Below are 20301 nucleotides of genomic sequence, written 5' to 3' on the forward strand. Positions count from 1 at the left end.
TCGAACGTTGAACGAATCGATGAGTGTCTGAGGTTGCGGGCGGCGTGGGTCCGAGAGGTCACTCAGTGGCTTCTCAAGCGGAGACTGGTAAGCGAGCAGCTTGGAGCTTCGGAGAGGGCGACGCGCCTGCGCCGTGTCAGGTGTCGTGGGCGTCGACGCGATGGTCCCGAAAGCGGGGCCGGACCGCGCCCCGGGGACGCCAGCGCTGAACGGGCGCCCGCGGACCGAGCGGGGCCGAGCCGGGCAGGGCGGCCGGAGACACGCGGGAAAGCGGGGAGGACGCTTCACCCCAGAGGGCGCGGTCCGCGGGGTCCGCGGCGCACGCGTGCTGCCGTCCGCAGTCGGGGGCGTCGCCGGCGAGGACAGTTTTGTTGGGGCGCCGTGGGAGCAGAGGCTGAATCAGGGTGAGCCGGCGGCGGCGGGCCTCGCGGGACTAATGACACGCCCTCTGCGGTGACGGAGGGGCCGCAGGAGGGGCGGCCCCCGACAGCGGGATCCCCTTGGTGGCCGCCCCGGGGCCTGTGGACCGGCACAGACAGTCGCGCCCCGCGGGCCGCAGGGCCAGCCGTCCTGCCGGCGGCGTCGTGGGCTGGACGGTCCTGAGCGCAGTCCGACAGAATCCCCTCCCCTTCGAAAGCTTCAGTGGGGTCAAGTTCTGCTGAGGTTTAATAACACGTGTATAAGCTTCCGATTGGCATGCTCGTGTTCTTTATCCTTTAATAAACCTCATATTCCACATGGAAACGAACTCTGAGAACCCCCGGGCATGCGGCACCCCGCCTCCCCCAGACTCAGCCGTACGCACCCTCGTTTTGTGAAGAAGTCTGACATTTGGAGCCACTGAGTGTACCTGGGGCTTCGGCAAGGCTCCAGCCGGGTCCCCACGTATCCCCGCATTTCAATAGTAGTTTGAACTAAATGATGATAGCGACCTAAAGGTGCAGTGATAGAACTTACGCTGCTTTACTCTACGTGACCACCCATGGTTTTTATTTGTGCTTAAAATGTTAAACCCTGAAACAGTGCAGACTAGGAAGTGTGATGTTTTTGTTTGGAAAGCACCAATTTTAGTTCTTAAATGAAATATGAAGAAAAGAAAGCATTGTATCAGTGGAAGGATTTATTAGTTGCCAGAAATCATACCTTTTTGCAGATATATTGACTTTTTTTAAAGTTCACTTATTAGTTACTGGACATTTAATTAAACATTAGATAGGTCTGTAATCAAAAAAAAAATTAAAAATTGAGCCATCAAGTAAATATAAAAATATAAATATAAAAATATATTAAAAGATTAAGTAGTTGTGCCCTTTTTTGGTACTATAATACTTATTTAATTTTTACCGGCATAATAATGTGTTTTAAATGTTCAATAGAATTTTTTCAGTCTGTATTTCTTATTTCTATTATTTCTTTCATTTGTGATTATTACTGAAGATAATTTTGTCATATAAAGAAGCGTAAAAAATTTGATCCTCTGGGTTTCAAGCAACTAGGTCACTGCTGGCCCAAGATGAGGGTCCTGGGGGTGTCGAAGTCTGCCCCACCCCAACCCCAAAGATGGGATAGGAATCGAGTCTGCCAACCAGGAAAACCAGACCGAGCCATGGCCCCTAACGGTGCTGCCGAGAGGTTTTCACAGACGGACTGAAGCACAAAGTGCATCTTCGGACTGGCCCAAATCGGGGGGGTGGGGGGGACGGGGGAGTGGGGGGAGGCAAATGAGAGAGGCGAAATCTAGAGTGAAAGGCCCCCAAACTTGAATTTCGTTCTGGTTCGGAATGAGCTACTTTCTGGTTTGCCCCACACGGTTCCACTCCACACCAGTCCTGTCCCCAGAGGCAACTCCTTTCAATGACCTATTTTCTAATTTCTTCTTGGATTTACCTCATTTTCCCAAATATCATGTTTCTACCACCCGCTCCTCGCTTCTCTCCAGCAGAGGTGTGGTGTGCTGACTTCCTGCAGGGGAAGATGAGAGATGGTTTCTTTCCACCCCTGCACTCCCCCAAATACGCCACACTGAAGAAAGAAGAGAGAGACATCATTACAGGTCCTACAGACGTGTAAAGGTAACAAGGGGATGTTATGAGTAACTTTTTGCCTTTAAATTCACAACTCAGAGGAAGTGGATGCATTTCTTGAAAGGCACACATGACTGAAACCGAAGACATGGAAAATTTGAAGATCCCCACGTCTACGAAAGAAACTAAACTTGTAATTAAAAACCTTGCGACAAGGCAAGTCCAGGCCCAGATGGCTTCACTTGTTAATTCCACCATCAAACATTTATGGAATAACTAATATCAATCCTATACAAGTTCTTTCAGAAAATAGAAGAGAAAGCACTTTCCAGATTATTTTAGAGGTCAGAATTACTCTGATACCAAAACCAGATAGAAGTCTTACAGGAAAAGAAAAGACCAGTCTCCCTCATGAATATAGATGCAAAATTTTTAAACAATTTTTTTAGCAAATAAACTCGATGAGTTGTGTAACACAATTGAAAATAAGCAGATATTTCAACAAACACTTCATAAAAGATATATACGAAGAGACCAAAAGCACATGGAAAACGTGCAGGGTCACTCTCGGGGAAACGCAAATTGAAACTGCAACGAAAGACCAGTACGCACCTGTAGAATAATTAAAGTCCAAACATTTGACAACAGCGAGCATGGGCAAGGATGTGGAGCACGTGGAATTCTCATACGGTGCTGGTGGGAACGCAGGACTGGTTTGGAAAACGGCTCGGCAGTGTTTCCAAGAGTTAAACAGTTGCTCACCATGTGATCCATTGGTTCCACTCCCGGATATCACGAGCAATGGAGAGAGAGCCTCACAAAGGCTTTGTGCACAAACGCTTAACCATAATACCCCCAAACTGGAAACAACTCGAATGTCCATCAACAGGTGAATGGATAAACAAATCGGGGTATGACATTGGGGCAGAATACTACTCAGCAAGAGACGTGATCAAGCTACGGACACGCAAAACCACGCGCATGGATCTTGAAGCTGTCTTGAGCAAAGGAAGGGTAATGATATCCAATCTAAGCTTTCAAAAGATATCCCTGTGAGTGGTGTGCAAGATGGGCCGGTCCAGGCCAGAGAAGATAAGAAGGGGTTAAACTAAGGAATGGAGAGAGACTGAGAGACGGGAAAGAAAGGATGGCCTAGTACCTTGACTGGAGGCGTGTGACCAGGAGCGGGAATGACAAGGGTAACGGTGCCTCTTAGGTTGGAGTGGTGACATTAGCTACTGTTGCCAACCAGAATCTGTTCTCCCTCCTTCTGGAAAAAAGACCCTAAATCCCTTAGGGGCACTCTCTCTTACCCACCTGTACGTAGATATATAAAATCTGACCGCCAGTCGGTGTGATCCTGTCCCCGGATTGCTTCTGGAACAGACACTAGGTCCAATCAGAGTGAACCCAGGCAGTCGGGCGGAAGTTACCAGGGAGAGATGCCCTCTTCCCGCTGACCGTGAACTTGGAAGGTGGGAGCCCGGAGCTGCCGGGCACGAGCGTGTAGGGAGGGCCTGCCCCGGGGGGACGCACAGTGGAGAGAGGCCGGGTCGTGCCTTCACTCGGGGCCCTGGGCGTGGCTCAAGTTGGTTCAAAGGTACATTTACTCATGGAGATCGCTTGCAGTAGGAAGAGTCTTACTACTCAAAGTTAAAACCGGAAGGGGTTGGGAGGGTGGAGTGTGATTTTGGACGTGTGGCACGTGGCGTCCTTTGTAATATCCAGTTAGCAGTGCTGGACAGATAAGGCTCTGGGAGCCATTCCTTGGTAGGCCAACCACGGAGCAGACGACGGTACACAGAGAAGGCACGAAGGGAGAAGGGAGAAGGGAGACGGGCGAAGGGCAGCGCCCGGGGAGGCCTGACCAGGGGTTGGGAGCGGAGGGGGAGGGGCCGGGGCGGGAGATGAGGTTGCCGGAGGGAATGAAGGGTCTGGGGGAGAGGGCCAAGGAGGGAGACTGGGCGGGCTGTGTCCAGCTCCGCTCTGAGGTCAGCCTGAGCAAGGCCGGAACGAAGCTAAGGTCTTGGGAACTAGGCCGCCGGCGAACTCCCCAGCAGCTGCGGGGGCGGCCGTGTCGAAACAGGGTCCAAAGGTGAAGCGTGTGGAGATGTCTTTTCACATCTGACCGTGGGAGAGAACGTGAGGGTGTTATTGTTTTTCTTCTTCTTCTTCTTCTTCTTTTAGGTGTTAAAAAAAAAAAAATGGAGTTGGGCAGGTAGGTTTGTGACAGGAAAGAGGCAGCCGGCGGACCATGGGATGGCGAAGGAGAGAGACTCATTCAGGGGGCCGGACAGCAGGGCAGGGACCGCCTCACTGGCCCCGGCAGGAGGCCCGACAGAGAGGGCAGGCCTCTCGCTCCTCAGACACGGCCAGTTGTAGTGTGAGACATGAACCAGAATGTTTTCTTGTTCTCAGTTTTGTTTTGTGTTTTTACTCCCAGTCAGACTGGACTCTGAGGCCTCAGTGCCTCGGGAGGGCGGGCGTCAGTCACAGCCGTGTTAGGGGAGTTAGGCTGGGTGCAGGGCGCTGGGGACTGGGGGCCGCAAGGGGGCGCGGGGGTCAGAACAAGGTCATTAACTTCTACGGGTGAAGAGACAGGAGGGGACCAGGTGGACATCGTTGCAAGGTTGTTTACTCATTGTGAGTTTGCAGCAAAGGCTCTGGGCTGGGGCCCGTGTTGGCCAGCGAGGCTGGCCATCAGGAATAAGCTGGCTTTGGGACAAGGGCAAGGACAGACTGGAACTGACCAGCCCTTCCATGTCTGCCTCTCGCTGCCCCCACCCAACGATGACCTTCGAGGCCCAGTGGCCAGGTCCCCCCTTTGCCTCCCAAATCTCACGCACCTGTCCCTTTTTGCGACTCTACCTTGGAACCACACAGGAAGGGGGGGTCTGAGAAATGTAACTCAGCGATAACCAAGGAGACCCCAACTGTCCTACAGCAATGTAATGCGAGTCACATGCATAATTTAAAATTCCACAGGAGTCACATTTTACAGACAGGAAAAGGAAAGGGGAAATTAATTTTCATGATGTATTTAACTCGGTATGTCCAAAATATCATTTAGTGTGTAGACAATAGAAAAACTATTAAGGAGACACTTCGCACTCTCATTCTGCATTGCAGTTTTAACACCAGGTGTGTGTTTCGCGCTTACAGAGTGTGTGAATTCAGACTAGGCACATGTCAACGGTCACGTGTCGCTGGCCACCATGTTGGATTGGACAGAAGTAGGCAATGGGACATCGCACTGGCGGCTGCTACACAGAAATTCAAAAAATAACAAAAAAAAATGGCTTCAGGAAGTGGCTGGATTCCGGGCCCGGGGGCAGTGCAGGCCTGGCCTGGATGCGAAGACCCTGTCCACAGACAGCAGTGGGTCTCAGGGTTGGGACAGAGTTTCCCGGGAAGGCTGCTCTGCCCTGCCAGACCCCAAGCCGTGGCCATGAACCGCGAGGATTCACGCCTCTGAGTAAGGTCTTGGCACTGGGGGGCATTTCTGGGCGGGTGAAGATTCCTATCAGATACTGGGCCTCGGTTTGGGGGCTCACGGGTCTGCCTGGTGTGAGAGCTCTGGGTGAGGCGGGGTGAGGGACAGTCGAGTCGGGGTCCAGGGCTGGTGCAGGAAGAATTCACAGCCCGTGGCTCTCCGGGGTAACCAGGTCGCTCACGGCGGGATGCCCAGTGTGGGTCGGCCTGGCCCTGCCATTTCCCCTCCGAGGACTTGCCGTCAGCCTTAGGGAAGGTTAATCCAAGTCTTTTTGGCTATGAGATTCCGGGAGCATCTCGTGGTGCTCTTGGGTCCACTGGAGTTCCCTGGAGGTCACGAGAAGCAAGACGCCCATCTGCCTAGCTTTGATTGCTCAACGCCGGTATCAGATTGGGCAACTCTGCAAACAAAACCAAGGCCGCTGGCCGGCGGCCCAGGGTGTTTAAAGTCCCAGGCACGGAGGCAGGAGATGTGCGCGTGGACACGCCACGTGTGAAACAGGACCAGGCACGGGCGGCCCAGGCGGGGGCCTCGGCGGCCAGGTCCCACCCAAGGGCTCCCCGGAGCCATCCGCCCCCGTGTGCCTCAGCACAGGGGTCAGTGGTTACAAAGCTCAGCCCATGTACTTCAGAAGATGACCCCAATTGTGTCAGTGAAAGTTCAGATATTGGGGCGAGGATGCATTTTGTCGTCTTGCAGCTCATACTTTGGCCCTCTGCTTTGTTCCGTTGACCTAGTTATCTAATCAAGTGGACCCTCGCAAGTGACCAAGGAGACTGTCCCGGAATATTAGTGTTTTAACTCAATAATTCATCCCCTTCAAAATATGTCAGCAGATTGAAAATAGGAATAAGGAACCATTGGTTGTACACTATTTCTACCAGTTGTAGAGTCAGACTTTCTTATCCCAAGCACAAAATAGGTACTTAGCAAATGTGACTGGCGGACTTCTTTCCAACTCACCTTTTATCTCTGTTATTATAGCCCCGTTTACGGTCAAATTATCGGGTTTCACGTTCTTCATATTGTCTTGATGGAATTCCTGAAACACGTCTATATAGAAGATAAAATGTAGCATTTAGAAAGGAAACAGGAAATCGGGTAGACTATATTGAGTGTTGTTTGTTAAATGTTGCCTTCTGTGTTTGTTTTTATTTATGGTTACTTTATCTTCTTCCTCCCTCCCACTCCTATCATTTAGTCTCCAGTTTCCTGTATATTTTTCCAGGGAGGTGAACACATACACAGAGACTAAATATAGATATAGATATAAATGCAGATACAGATATAGATAGATATAGGCAGTTACGTAATACATGTATTGATATACTCTCCTCCCTATTTGCATTTGTTTTTCTTTTACAAAATTTTAGCATGCCATTTCTGTACCTTTTTTACTTAATGACGCGTCTTGAAGGTCATTCCATATCAGCACATAAAGAGCATGCTAATTTTTTGAATAGCATCATGATTTTAACGCTGTTGTACAGATACACCATAATTTATCTAACCAATCCCTGACTGAGGCTCACTTGGGTTATTTCCAGTGTTTTTTGCTATTATAAACAAAGCTGCAATGAGTCACCTTGTACGGACCTGATATTTCTGTGTCTAAGTTAAGTTCCTAGAAAAGGAATTTCTGGATCCTTCACTCATTTGTAATTTTGATAAATATTGCCAAATTACCTTCTGTAGAGTTCATGGCAATTTACAAACTGAAATGAATGAGAGGGCATTTCCTCACACCTTTACCAATACAACGTGCTGGCAAATTTTCAGACGTTTGCTAATATGGGGAAAATAAATATCTCCATGTCATTTTAACGTGCACTTCTGGGAGATTATGTTCAAAAGCCATTTCTTTTTATGTGAACCGATTACTTTAAAAAAAAAAATTCTTTTCATCCTTCTGTGTTATTTTAAAAAGACTGAAACAAATTCCTAAATGTTAGGTATATATGTGTATATATGAACTATACACATAGTCATGTATATATATACACATATATATATGAAAATTATAAAGGCAACATTCTTGTCCCAGTCTCTCGTGTTGAGGTAGCTTCCTGTGACCAGCTTGAATGATCCGGGGGCAAAGAGCTGGAGGAGAACGGAAGCGTGACAAATCCGAGAGGCTGGTGGGGATCCTGCCCCAGCAGCCCCCCACCCGTCCCCAGGAGGGCTGGCCAAGGACAAAGCCCGGTGGCTGAGGCCAACGTCATCTTGGGGAAAGTGCACTTCTCCGGCTCCATGCCCCGGACACGAGACCACCGAGCCCTCGGACCGATCCTGCCCGTGCCCACGTCCCTTCCGCCCTCGTTTACGCGAGGACTCGGCGGCCGCGCTGTCCGGCCAGCACCATTTCCCACCCTCCTGGGCCCCCCTCGCGAGAGTACAAACGGCCGTCATGTCTCCCATCGTCGCACCCCAGCCCTGGCTCGAGTCTCTGCTCTCTTACAGGGACGTTCCTCAGCAGGTTGGCGCTGCCTTCTGCGGCTCCCCTCCTCGCGCTCTCTCCCCCAAAGCCCCTGTGTCCGCCTTGATGCATGTCTGCTTTCCGTCCGAGCCTCCGAGGGGAGAGCTCCATGATCTAACCATTACCGCGGATTTGCCGTTGATTTCTTTTACCGCCGTCAGGTTTCGCTTCGTGTATTGACGCTATGTAATTAAGATTATTGATGGGACGTAATTAGGGCGGGTATGTCTTCTTATGAACCGACCTTGTTTCACCGTGGGATGTCCCTCCCTATCTCCGGAAATGCTATTTGTCTTGGAGTCTCCTCCGCCTGATGTAAACACAGCCGCCCCAGCTTTCTTTTGATGAGTGTTTCCATGATACAGCTCTTCCCAGCCCTTTACCCCCCTCCTTTTGCCGTCCACACAGTTAATGGCCGGCGCGTAGTTGGGTCTCGTTCTTGTATCCGATTGGATCCTCCGTGTTTCCTGTGGGGCGTTTAGTCCGTTTACATTTAATGTAATTACTCGTGTGACTAGCATTTTCCCGAACGTCTTCTATCTGCTCCCCGTTCCCCTGCTTTTTCCTTTCCGTTCTTATTTTGGATTGAGCATGTTTTAGAATTACATTTTACCTTGTCTCGAATGTTTTAAAAAACAGGTTTTATGTTTTAGAGAAGCTTTATGCCCACGGCACAGCCGAGCGGAAAGTGCAGAGTCCTCGTGTGTCCCCTCTGCCCTCAGCGTATCACGACCCCCCCCCCCCACTATCGGCGTCCCACCCCGGAGCGGTGTGTTCGCCACCATCGGTGAACCCGCGTTTACACGTCGTTATCTCGTTGGCTTTTAAGCTTCCCTTTATTTTTTATCACTGCTCTAGAGATTAAAATACTCGTTCTTCACTTATCACAGTCCACCTTGAATTAATCTCATATCACTTCTCGTGTTATTGTAAGAACTTTGAATGGCATAACCTCATTTACGCATTTTCTTCTCTTTACACTAGTGTTATATATTTTTTTTACGCCTACAGCACCTGGAATCCCCAGGTGGTCTCCCATCCGAGCACTAACCAGGCCCGACCCTGCTTAGCTTCTGAGATCAGACAGGATCGGGCATGTTCGGGGTGGCATGGCCGTGGAATATTGTCATATATTTTATTTCTGCGTATATTATAAAGTCTGCCACATACTGTTATTTTTGCTTTAACCAGTTGATAGTCTTTGAAGTGAGTTTTTGTAAACATCCACGTTTTTACCATTTCTGACACTCTTTATTTTTTCCTGAAGATATGTGATTCTCTCTGGGGTCATTTCTCTGTAACCTGGAGAACAGCCTGAGTGTTTGCTGTAGGGAAGGTCTGTGTCACGAAACGACAACAAGTTATCTCAGTTTTGCTTTCCTGAAATATCTTTGAGTTCTGGAGGATATTTTCACTGGATAAAAAATTCTAGGTTGGCAATCATGCTATTATTCTTTTTCGTTTTCTCAACTGCCTTGTCGTAGGTTTTAGGGGGTTTTTCTAGACAACAGATGGACTGTGGAAGGTGTGTGCGTGCATGAGAGGGGAGCATGACAGCCTTCCCCCACCAAGAGGCCGCTGGTCCACTTGGCCTCTGGGCAGAGAACCCAGGAAAGACGAGAGCTTGTTCCACCGTCTCCTGAGCAAAGCGCGTGTCAGCCGGTCTCCAAAGACAGTCCCAAGAGGACCGTGCCTCCTAGCATCCACTCCCCTGTGTGTGGGGGGGGGAGGGGGGGTCCCACTCTGAATCGGGCTGGCCCATGACTCACTTCAGGATGGGGCAGAAATTACTCCGTACCTGTCCCAGGTGAATGCCTCAAGAAGGCCGGGCACCTTCCACCCCTGCACTTGTGGGAGCCCTAAGTCACAAGGCTACTCTGTGGGAGAGACCACGCGGAGGGCTCAGGTGGACAAGGAGAGACCTCGAGACTCCATGGAGATGGAGGGAGAAGCCCAGTCACGCCAAAGAATTGGGCGAGCCCCGCCGTCTGGATGTCCCCCAAAGGCGCCGGATCCGTGCCTGGGCCACCTGGGCGCCTTCCAGCCCCCGAGGGGGCCCCGCCAACATCGCGTGGAGCTGAAGTTCACCTCACTGAGCCCGTCAGCGCTCAGGTTCCAGAGGTAATAAGATAGTTGTTCTAAGCCACTAAGTTTTGGGGCGATTTGTTATGGTGCAGCAGTGACCAGCGGCCCAAGCGGGCCCATGCGAGTGGCCTTTGCTGCCCCGACCAGCCTCTCTCCGCAGGGAAAACCAGGAGCGACGTTTCAACCAGAAGCCCGAGGGCCAGGGGTGGGATTCGCCAGGCGCTCTCTCGGGTGGGTCGGGGGGCCGGGGGCGCGTCTGGACCCTGCCCCCTCGGTGGCCGGGAGGCCGCGCTCCCTCTGCTTGTCTCCATTCCTCTTCTTGATTGGCACTTTAATGAGGGCAGAAGGGGCTGACCCCCTGCCAGGAGGCCAGTTCATGCCCCGTTTATCTCCGCTCCGGGCAGACTAGAACAACACGGCAGGCGAGCGGCCGGCCAGGAGCCCCCGCCCTCCGTGATGGATTGAGTGACCGCAGCGAGTTGGCAGCTGAAGTGTGTGGTGGCTGCACTGTCCTGTCAGCGTGCAACAAAGGGGCCCGCCTGGCCCCGCTCGCCACGCTGCTCCTGCAGGGGCTGGGCAAGAATGACAAGCAGCTGCCTCAGAGGGGCCAAGTTCCCTCCAGATAGAGCCGCCTATGCTGGAGAAAACATGTGGGCTCCAGGGTGGAGGCCTCGAGGCTGGGGAATTCTGGGCTCGCAGGAAGGGCTGGTGCAGGAAACGTCTTCCTCTCTAGCTCACAGCTTCTGGGTGCAAGACCGGGCCAGGTTCTCAGCCAGCGACCCTCCTCACTGCGCTGGGCCTCCTGCTTGCTGTGCGATCTCGTGTGCATCTGACAGCTTCTCTGTCTCCACTGCCAGATTCTTGTGAGGACGAAACGAGACCTGCCGGCAGGGCCTCCCCACGAGAATGCAGGGTCCTGCCAGCGAGGTCTCGGTTTATCCTGTTCTCCACGGCCATCTCCCAGCACTCAGGTCCGAGTCGAATGGCTCGCCGAGAGCAGCCAGGGCTGGTAGAGCCCCCTCCCTCCCGACTGCTGTCAGGAAGTGTCACCAGGTGCCAACCCATCGATGCCACGGCCCCCCAGGGTAGGGCGAGCCCATTTCACACATGGGGAAACTGAGGCTCAAGAGGTAAATCTGCTCAGGGTCCCGCACAGAGTAGAGGCGGGTCAGGGATTCCAACCCAGGGTTGTCTGGCTCCAAAGTCTACGCAGACATTCTGGAGGCCCCGGGCTATGGGCCGGGATGTCCCCGTAAGGACCGGTGGGAAGCCGGTGACAGCCCCGGGCCCTGCAGAGGACGAGAGCCAAAGCCGCCTTTGTAGAGCACACCGTGCAAACCCTGAAGTCCTCGAGGTGGCCGTCATTCTCATTGCCCTGCTGCCGCAGAGCGAACTTGAGCTCCGAGCCACCAGGGAGATGCAGCCCGTCCAGCTCAGGGGAGTCGTAGTGGTCTGGCCTCAGCCGCCGGGTCCCCAGGTCTGGGGGCCGCCCACCAAGCCCATGCCCAGGACAGCACAGTCTCAGGAGCCTCTGCTGCTTGGCGCCTGGAGCTGGGGAGAGGAGAGGACAGAGCTGGACAAACGGGCCCTCCCGGCCCTCCCAGGCTCTCCTAGAGAGGAAGGAACCAGCCTCTGCCTGGAGGAGGCTTCACCTCCCCATGAACCCGCGGAGGCGGGAGGCCAAGCCGCAGCAGAGGTCAGGGAAAGTAGCAGGGTGCCAGTGGGGCCCCACGGGGCCCTCTCTCGCTCTCTGCCGTGTGTCCTCCAAGATGGGCTCCCGCCCCCTGGATCCCCTGACACCTCTCCTGCCCAGCCGGGGCCCTGCAGGTGGGCCGGACGGGGACAGGGGTCCCCCTAAATACCGACCGACCCGGCAGATGAGGAGGGGCCCTGCCTTTCACCCCAGGGTCCCAGGGCCCAGCCCTGGGCTCTTCCCGCCCCCAGGGCCCGGTGTGTGCTGTTCCCTTTGTCTCCAAAGCCCTTCCCCCGCTTCACCCGGTTAACTCCCAGTCAGCCTTCGGAGCTCACCACAAATGTCATTTCCTCTGGGAAGCCTGCTTCGATGCCCCTCCCTCCCCTCGGACCCCCAGGCAGCACAGGGCACATTCCCGTGTCACAGCTGACGTAGCTTCAGCAGCCCCTCCTCTGTAACTCACACCTGTTATATGTTACCCTCTATTCATGTGGTCGTTTGGTTAACGGTGGGCCATCTCTGCTCACCTGGGTGTCCCCAGCCCCTAGCAGGCAGCCTGGCACACGGCATATGCTCAATAAACACTCAGCAACTAGATGCCGTTGGCCAGGGCGCATCTCCCCATAAACCGTAAATTCCACTGGGGCAAGGACATGTCTGCTTTGTTCGCCATTATGTCCCCAAAGTCAGCATCTTGCACAAAGAAGGCTCTCATCGGATATTCAATACGTGAATGAATTTGCCACACAAGGAAAAATAAAGCAAGAACAACCACCACAGAATCAAGACAACCGACTTAATCTGGGGCAAAAGCTTCTCAGAATGAGGAGATTCTGAGTCCTTTCATTTCAGAAGAATCATTCCACACGCTTCGGCGAGCCAAGTCCCCAGGGAGCCATGACATCAGAGAAGGCTGAGGAGCCTGAGACGAGATCGACCGAATTACTCAACCGACGAACCTCCAGCCTCTCTCTTCTCCTCACTCGCCCTTGGACCGTGGAGGGCGAGGGGGAGACTCTGATGCAGCCCAGGACCGCCCTGGGGAAGGAGCAGACGCCGAAACCCACAAACTTCTCAGTCTTCTCAATGCCCTGACCGAAGTAAAGGGTCAGGGAACCTGAGGCCAGGGAGGAATGGCTACGTGATATGTAAAGAGCTTATTCGAACGAACAAGAAAAGCTTCAGGAGTTCCATATGTGTGAGCCACGAACATGAAAAGATCGTTTACACGCAAAGGAGTTGGAGGAAAGCCCTGGGCGCTCATTCTGTGGCGAGCATGGTGTTGGGAGTTTTCCATCTCGTGTGATAATCACAGGAAACACAGGGAGAAAACCCACCCCGCAGCTGCCAGAATGCGTACGGCTGTGCTGTTGTCAGAGGCAAAATAAATAAATAAATAAATAAATAAATAAAAAGCTGGACACAACCTACATGTCCATTAGGGAAAGAACTGACCAAAAATACGGGGAAGCCGCATGAAGGAATAGTATAAAGCCATGAAAATGACCTTAAAAGTGAGGATTTTAATGGTTACGTGGAAATACGGAAAAATATCTATCAAAGTGTTCAAAACAACCGTGTATCGTAAACCTAAGTTTAAAAACATTGCAGCTTCTTACAAACTTACTCTGAGCTGGGTCCCGAGGACCGGCTGCAGGCAGACAGTACCTGCTCAGGCCGCTGGTGAAGGCCCGACACTGTTTTTTCTCTTCTTTTTTCTTTTTCTTTCTTGTCACGACATCGTCTTTTTAATAATACTAAATAAATATTTTAAAAACAATGAGCCCATGGACAGACCATCTGCTCTGGGAAGCCCCTGGCCTGGGAACTGTGGGAAAGACAGGAAGCAGAAAGGTCAGCACGCCTCAGGGGAGTCCCACGGCTCGCAGGCCCGAGTTAAGGAGGACCCGTTTCTTAGGGGAACGGGACGCCGATGACCGCAGTGACCCGTTCTGAAAGCAGTCAGCTCTCGTTGCGGGATCACAGGCGCTCATCCCCACGTTTATTCACTCACTTATTCACTCATCCAACCCATCCGGACGGGGCACTTCCTCCGTGACAGGGTCAGCTGCCCCGGGGTGGTCAGGGGAGGCGGTCCCGATGCAGCGAGGTAGCTCCCGAGACCCCGAGTGTGTTCTGACTTCATTTAAATCATAAAACAATAATGAGTGCACATTGTTTTCTGAATCAGGAAACACAGAGCTAAGCTCATGGCGGGAGACAGAAGAAGGGGGCGACGGCTTATGGAATCCCGGGAAGGTTCCCCGAGGTCAGGGCTCCCTCTGTGGGACTGCCGAATCCCACCCTCCCCACGCTGGGCCCGGGGTCTCTTTCTCCGCGGCCCCAGGCGAGGATCTCGGGGTGAATGGGAAAGACGGCTCTGGGTCCAGCGAAGGACGGGGCAGCGTCTCAAAGGGCATGGTCACGGCAAGACGGGTGTCGGGGGGTGACAGGGCGTGAGAGATGCTCCGGCCTCTCTTCCAACGGACACCGCAGGCCCCTCGGTGCCGCGTGCATGCCCGGGACAAGGCTGCAGGTGGCAGGGACCAAAGCGGTCGGGATCTTATTTCCTCCGCGGGGTGTGGGCCGTATTCGAACGTCTGTGACGGAGAAGGGGCCCACGTGCCCACACCCCCCCAAGAAGCCGCCGGCTCACTTCCCCTCGGCGGAGCGCCTACTCCCCAAGCTGGGTTTTTTTAATCTCAGTCCTTGGGAAGGTCAGTGTTGAGTTCCCATTTTACAGAAATCTAAACGGAGGCTCCGAAGCTGAAGTCAAGTGCCCGAGTCACCTGGATGATGAGTGTAAGAGCCAAGGCTCCATCTAGACCACCCACCTCCACAGGGCTCGTCAATCCTTAGCCTCCCCGTGGGGGGCAGGACCAGCTGGTACCCCTGCCAGGCAGGTCGGGGCGCCTCGAGCTGACAAGAAGACAAAACCAGGACAGCCGAGGGCAAATCTAAGGTCATGACCTTGGCCTTGGCCTTGCCTCTGATGCTGCCCATCAGCCCTGTGCTTTGGGCCCGCCCAGCTCTCCACCTCACCCCGCACTAGCCTCCTTCCGAGGCTGGGCTTGTCCCTTCCTTATCGTCCTGACTTCAGCTCAGACGTCAGCTCCTCCTCGGGCCTTCACCGACCACCCCGGTCACGGTCCGATGTCTGCCCTTGGGGTTGGTCTGTGAACCCGGGCCCGTCTCTCAGCTGCCGTCCTCCTCCCACGCCAGCCTCTGCTCTGCATTCGCGGGCGCCTCGCCCAGCTCCCTCGCTACGTGTCCCTGGCACCGCGCCCAGTGCTCGGGACGAAGCAGGCATCAGCCCCGACGTGCCCGGGGAATGAGAAAACGCCAGGTGGCTCCCCGCCCCCACCCCAGGGCGCCCTGCGTGTCCCGACGGGATCCCCGCCCTTCCCCTGCTAGCCCGGCTCACCTGTGCTCGTGGGCCACACGTTTCCTTCGGGCGCCATCCGTGCGGCCAGGCCGGGCAGCCCCTGGCGAGCGTGACGGTGGGAGGCGGCGGCCAGGCGACGGGGTCTCGGGGCCTCCTCCGGCTCCCTGCAGACCCCCTTCGGCGGCCCTCCCCGGGGCAGCCCGGCCCCCGGGCCCTCCCGTTGCACATACCTGATAGCTTGACGGCCCGTGAGGTTTCTCCTGTCCACAGGGCCTGGCTCGGAGAAGGCTCCAGGGAAGGCAGGCCTGTTTGCTGCAGGAAGCCTGGAACGATGGCCGTTCTTGGGGAGCCCCTCGAGCCCGCTTTGCCATGGGGAGCCCTCTCTCCTCCCTGAAGGTGGAGCGCGTTCCCCAAGGGGTTGCTCAGGCCTGAAACAAACAAAGAAAAGGAGAATTGGGTCGATGGTCCTGCTGGAGAACCTGCCCAAAATCCCAGGGCCCACTTCCTCCCAAAGGCCCTGTCGAAGTCAGGTGCTGGGTCTGCCAGAATCGTGGGCCCCCCTCGGGGTGAGGCCATCGGGTGAGGGGAGGGGGACGGGCGGGCTAGTTGGGCCACACCGCCCAAGGTTGAACTTCAGGCTGGGCAAATCCCCCAGTTTCTAAATGAGACCTTGTGACCCGGTAGCCTGTCCTGAGTGCTCCAGCCTCAGCTTGTCACCTGGCGTGGTACTGACAGTGCTTGGGGGAAGAAGCAGGTGACAACCCCCCCCCCCCAGAGGTGACAGCCACAGGCGGGAGCTGCTGCCACCTGAGAGTGGGCGAGGAGCAGGTTAGCTGGGTGAAAAGTTCACCGCGAGGGGAGCTGTCTGCTTCCCTCGCCTAATTTATCCACTATTTGGCTAACCTTGCTCTGAACCCAGGCCCTGAGACCCTTTTCCTCTCTCCCCCGCCTCCCCACTGGGCTTCCGAGCCGCCACCAGACCTCCCGCCCGCGATGAGAGGCCGGGGACACGCTGGCCTTGAAGAGGCCTCAGGCCCGCGGGCTGCCCCGGGGGAGAGGCTGGCTGCCCGGCCAGGCAGTAATTTATGACCTGAACCTTCCCATCCTTAGTAACCAAAATAAAGTCCTGTTGCTGGCGAGGTCCAGGCCCCCAAACACCAGACGTGGGCTGGGCGAGCGCTCAGAAGGCGCCCCACCCCGTCAGCCTCCGCCAAACACACAACTGCTCCCGGGACGCTGACCTTTCCTTCAGGGACCATCTGTCATCCTGGCCCGGGGCAGGAGCCGGACGCATGACCAGCCGGTCTTGGAGGAGAAGCTGGCCTCTTTCCCTGGCCCTGGGATGGCCCCTGGTCCGGGCTTTCCGTCTGTCTGTCCTGGCCTCTTTGGGGCTGGTCACGCAGGCCCCTCCTCCTTTTTCCTGCCATATGCAGCCGGGAAGGAAGGGAGGGAGGTGCCGGGGCGGGGGGTGGGGGGGGAGATGGGGGGAGGATGGGGGGAAGGACGGCCATAACAACGGGGACGGCCACCTTGGCGCTGGGCAAAGCGCTTGACACATGTGATCGCCCATAATTCATGCTGCAGCCTCATCTCATGGCCGAAAGACAGGGCCGGGGTGGACCGAGTCGCCCTCCTTGGGTCTCCGAGTTGCCGATGACCGGACAAGGATGCAACCCAGGTCGCTGCGACCCCGACGCCCGCGCTCGCGGCCAACCGCTCACGTCCCTGTTCTCACGTTCCGTTCCTACGTTAAAACCCCTTTTCAGAACTGTAGGAGTCGGCACGTTGGTGACCAGAGACAACACGAAGATGCATGAAGAGCGAATCATCCCGCCCTGCCCTCCCCCTCATCACACGACTTTCTCCCACCTTCCTAGGGCACCCCAATGCACACGAACGCGACGCGTCGGGTGGGGGGAGAGGGGCGTGCACGCGGGGGGCGCGCAGACGGGGAGCCCCTCGTCTGCACAGTGACGGGATCCGGCCGCGCGTGGTCCTCGCTGCAGTGTGAGCAGCTTCCAGGCCCGTCGGTCCCGCCTCCAGCCAGGTGGGGCCTTCGAATCACCTGCTTCTTTGCATCCGGGCCCTCCTGCTCTGGTCCACCTCCTTCTCTCATCTGGGTCTATGAACCGCTCCCCGCTTCCTTCTGTGTCCCCCCCCCCACCCAAATCGGTTCTATCTGGATCCGGAACAACCTTTCGAAAATGCAAGTCTGATCATGCCGCTCGCGTGGAAGAGGGTCCCGGACCCTTACCGGGGCCCAGCATGGCCTCTGTGATTTGACCTCACGGGCTCTCCAGAGTGTCGACTCCCCTCAATGGCAAATCGAGCTGCACTTTCTCTCTGCCCTTCCTGAGGGAGACTCGCTGGGTTCTCCGCTTACACACCGCTCCCTGGAGGGCCATCCTGCCCCTGTCTAGGCAGTAACACGACCCATCTAACAGGTCATCACAGGAGTCGGGCCTCTCCAGTGGGGCCGAAAGCTCGGAGAGGACAAACTCTGCCTGCTAAGCTCACGGCCACTCTCCCCTCCCCCCCCCCCCCGCCCCCGAGCCTGACTATCGTGGGCCTCGCCGAACAATTCGCTAGAAGGCGAGAGACACCAAATGAGCCTGGGCAAACCGTGCACCCACTCGAACATTTCCCGAATCCCTGCATTCCAGAATCGCTGTTCTGGTCTCCCAGAGGGCACTGCTGGCCCCAAATGGCTTCTTAGTCCCCTGGACAGGAGCTCCTGCTACTTCTTGGGGACAAAAGGCTTTTATAAGTGGCTGTACAAAGAGGGGCAGAGGCGGGGTGTGGTGGCGTGGACCCCAAGAGAGCCCCCTCCCTACTTCACGGCAGCCCCACGCAGGACTGCTCGATAGGACTGGTCCACTGCCAGGTTTGGTGCCAGCCAGCGGCCCCCGGGCACCCACTGACTGCCGGTCAGGAGGGGCCAGGAGTCAGAAGGAGGGCCGCCAACTGCCTGTCACCACGCCGGCCAACTGTCAGTCAGGAGAGGCCAAAGTCTCATTCTGGGAACTCAGGACTGGCCGTCAAGGCATGGCCAGCTGTCACTCTGAAAGGCCCAGGGGCGAGTCAGAAGTCTACCGATGGTCGCTCTGGTGACAACTGGTTTTGCTACCCAGATTCCTTGCACCTTTGCCCTGGCCGGGGAGCCTCACTCTCCAACTCTCGGTCCTCGTGTTTCAGTGGGCTCGAGTCCCTCCCAGGCTGCAAAGACAGACCACATGACTCAGGACTGGTGAATCGCTGTGATTGGTTCCCATGCGGCCATGTGACTCGAATCGAGCCCGTCTGGACGAACCGATCAGAACTAGCTCTGGATGACTTATTTTCTTCTGTTGCCCTTGACCCTGAGAGGGCGCGAAGCTGGAGCTGAGCATCCAGTTTGCCATCACCAGAACAAAACATCTGAGAGTGAAGCCAGCCCAGAGGACGTGGAACTAAAGGACAGAGAAAGCGAAACTGGGTCCTGAACCAAGTCCTAGAAACACGCTTGGACCCCTGGATCCAGCCATACCTGAAGCCAATTGTCCCCGGGCTTTCCAGTTACATGAACTGATGACTCGTTCCTTTTGCCTAAGCAAGAATTGCTGTGGGTGGGGCCAGTAAGTCAGTCACTTGGGGAGTCTGCCACTGTCCCGTGGGGGGCCATCGGCTGGTCAGGGCTCCGGCCCTTGTCCTAGGCTCAGCACGGTTCCCAGGGGACCTCCCCATTGAACGTCACAGCCTCGCAAGCTCCACACTCATTTTCCCCGCTCCTGGCTGCTGAGGTGTGGGCATGCAATCCCGACTCCCTTCAGCAGACGCTTCCCCCAGCCTTTGACTCAAACGAGTGAAGCAGAGAAGTGTGCGTGGGGGGGGGGGGCGTTTCTCCTCCATGGTGATAGTAGCAGTGGGTGTCCAGGGCCAGCCGGATCACCCAGGGTCCAGACTGTCCTGTGGCAACATTGGAGGACTGTGGTCCAGCTGGGCTGCTTGGCCTCCGCCCAGTTTTCAGGCCTGGTTTTTGGTCTGCCAGGCCACCCCGAGCTCCCAACATCCATTCCAGACACTCTGCAGGTAGAGTCGGTGCATGTGGCTGGGGACCTGGACAGAGAAGTCACCAACTCCTTGTGCCCTCAGGGAGGGGCTGCGGACTAGAGCTGGGGTAAACACGGCGAGGGCCTCCGGGCTCAGGTCTGGCAGACTCCTGCCTGGTTCACCACTGTTCGTGCCCCCTGCAGGCGCCCTGTGAATTAAGCGTCCCTAAAAGCACCGGGCAGAGTGCTAGGAACCTTTTACGGGCTTCGAAATTGGCTAGGGGGAGCCATCTGCCCTGGGTACCGGCTTTGTGCCCCACCCTGAGGGCTGGGGGCAGAGTGCAGAGAGAGGGAGGGAGGGAGAGAGCATGCGCACGTGTGCACACACGCGTGTGTGTGTCTGAGGATGAGCTGCAGCAGTGAGGACGCGGACCCTCCACTCCCTTCCCGGCCCACAGTGAAGAGGGCAGGGCAGGCTCCAGCGAGCTCTGAAAGGAGACCCACCTGGAACATGTCCCATCACCGAAGGGCCTCAGCTGGTTGCTCGAGCCTGGCCCACCTTGGCCTACCTGCCACCGGGAGCGAGCAGCGGGCCAAGAGGTGCTGGAATCTCGCAGTGCCGTGGACGCAGGTGGACCGGGAGGCCTGGGCACACAGCAGGGTAGCAACATTGACATTCTAGGCTTCTTATTCCAGAAACCATGAAACCCAGGGGTTAAGCACAGGGGCTTTGCAATTAGACTCGGGGGTTCGAATCCCAGCTCTGCCAGTTGCTAGCTGTGCAGTAAGCGCCAGGCAGGTGACTGCATCTCTCACCACCTCTGTTTTCTGGGGAGGTTAATTATTTAATACATAGGAAGCACTAAGGGTCTGTCATGTACCAAGTACACTACTCAACAATTAATTTACAACATTTATTATAAAATAAGTACAATATAATATAAACCTATTAATGTATGACTTGCTATTTATTGACGCCAAGCAGACATGCATTAATTTATGTGGATTAGCCCCTTGATTTTCACAAACAGCTTCATGGAGGACAGGGCTGCTGGTCCCATCTCGTGGACGAGGACGCAGGCTCAGGTTGTTAAGTGACCCCCCTCAAGGCCCCACA

At 55.3% G+C, this 20301-nt stretch overlaps 1 protein-coding gene and 1 pseudogene across 4 annotated transcripts; both read right to left on the bottom strand.

The window, feature by feature from the left end:
- Window positions 1–8995: 8995 nt before the first annotated feature.
- LOC118604066 lies at window positions 8996–9114 on the bottom strand (annotated as a pseudogene).
- Window positions 9115–10218: 1104 nt separating this feature from the next.
- LOC107513136 (translation initiation factor IF-2-like) lies at window positions 10219–16530 on the bottom strand. 4 transcript variants are annotated; one of them, XR_004953388.1, is made up of 4 exons: window positions 16398–16530; window positions 15196–15584; window positions 13786–14301; window positions 10219–11367 (listed from the first exon to the last, which is right to left on the bottom strand). XR_004953388.1 is itself a non-coding variant. In XM_016149458.2 (3 exons), the coding sequence occupies exons 1-3, from the start codon at window positions 16448–16450 to the stop codon at window positions 13790–13792; spliced, it is 564 nt and encodes a 187-aa protein (XP_016004944.2). In that variant the 5' UTR covers window positions 16451–16530; the 3' UTR covers window positions 13160–13789. The 4 variants fall into 4 exon arrangements, 2 of the variants coding, with proteins under 2 accessions (XP_016004944.2, XP_016004943.2); XR_001597473.2 differs by lacking the exon at window positions 10219–11367 and adding an exon at window positions 13161–13599; XM_016149458.2 differs by lacking the exon at window positions 10219–11367 and having other exon boundaries at window positions 13160–13911.
- Between the last annotated feature and the right edge of the window lie 3771 nt (window positions 16531–20301).

The sequence above is a fragment of the Rousettus aegyptiacus genome, unplaced genomic scaffold, assembly GCF_014176215.1.
Source record: "Rousettus aegyptiacus isolate mRouAeg1 unplaced genomic scaffold, mRouAeg1.p scaffold_m13_p_1, whole genome shotgun sequence".
In the NCBI taxonomy this organism is placed as follows: Eukaryota; Metazoa; Chordata; class Mammalia; order Chiroptera; family Pteropodidae; genus Rousettus; species Rousettus aegyptiacus.

What these genes read in the sequence shown, in the direction of transcription:
- LOC107513136 (XM_016149457.2), bottom strand. Translation starts at nt 16,450, where the DNA reads ATGCGTCCGGCTCCTGCCCCGGGCCAGGATGACAGATGGTCCCTGAAG. An exon ending in AGATGGTCCCTGAAGGAAAG is followed by an intron (nt 15,585 to 16,397) that starts GTCAGCGTCCCG and finishes TGTTTGTTTCAG; the next exon opens with GCCTGAGCAACCCCTTGGGG. An exon ending in CGTGTGGCCCACGAGCACAG is followed by an intron (nt 14,302 to 15,195) that starts GTGAGCCGGGCT and finishes TGCCACCTGCAG; the next exon opens with CCTTGTCCCGGGCATGCACG.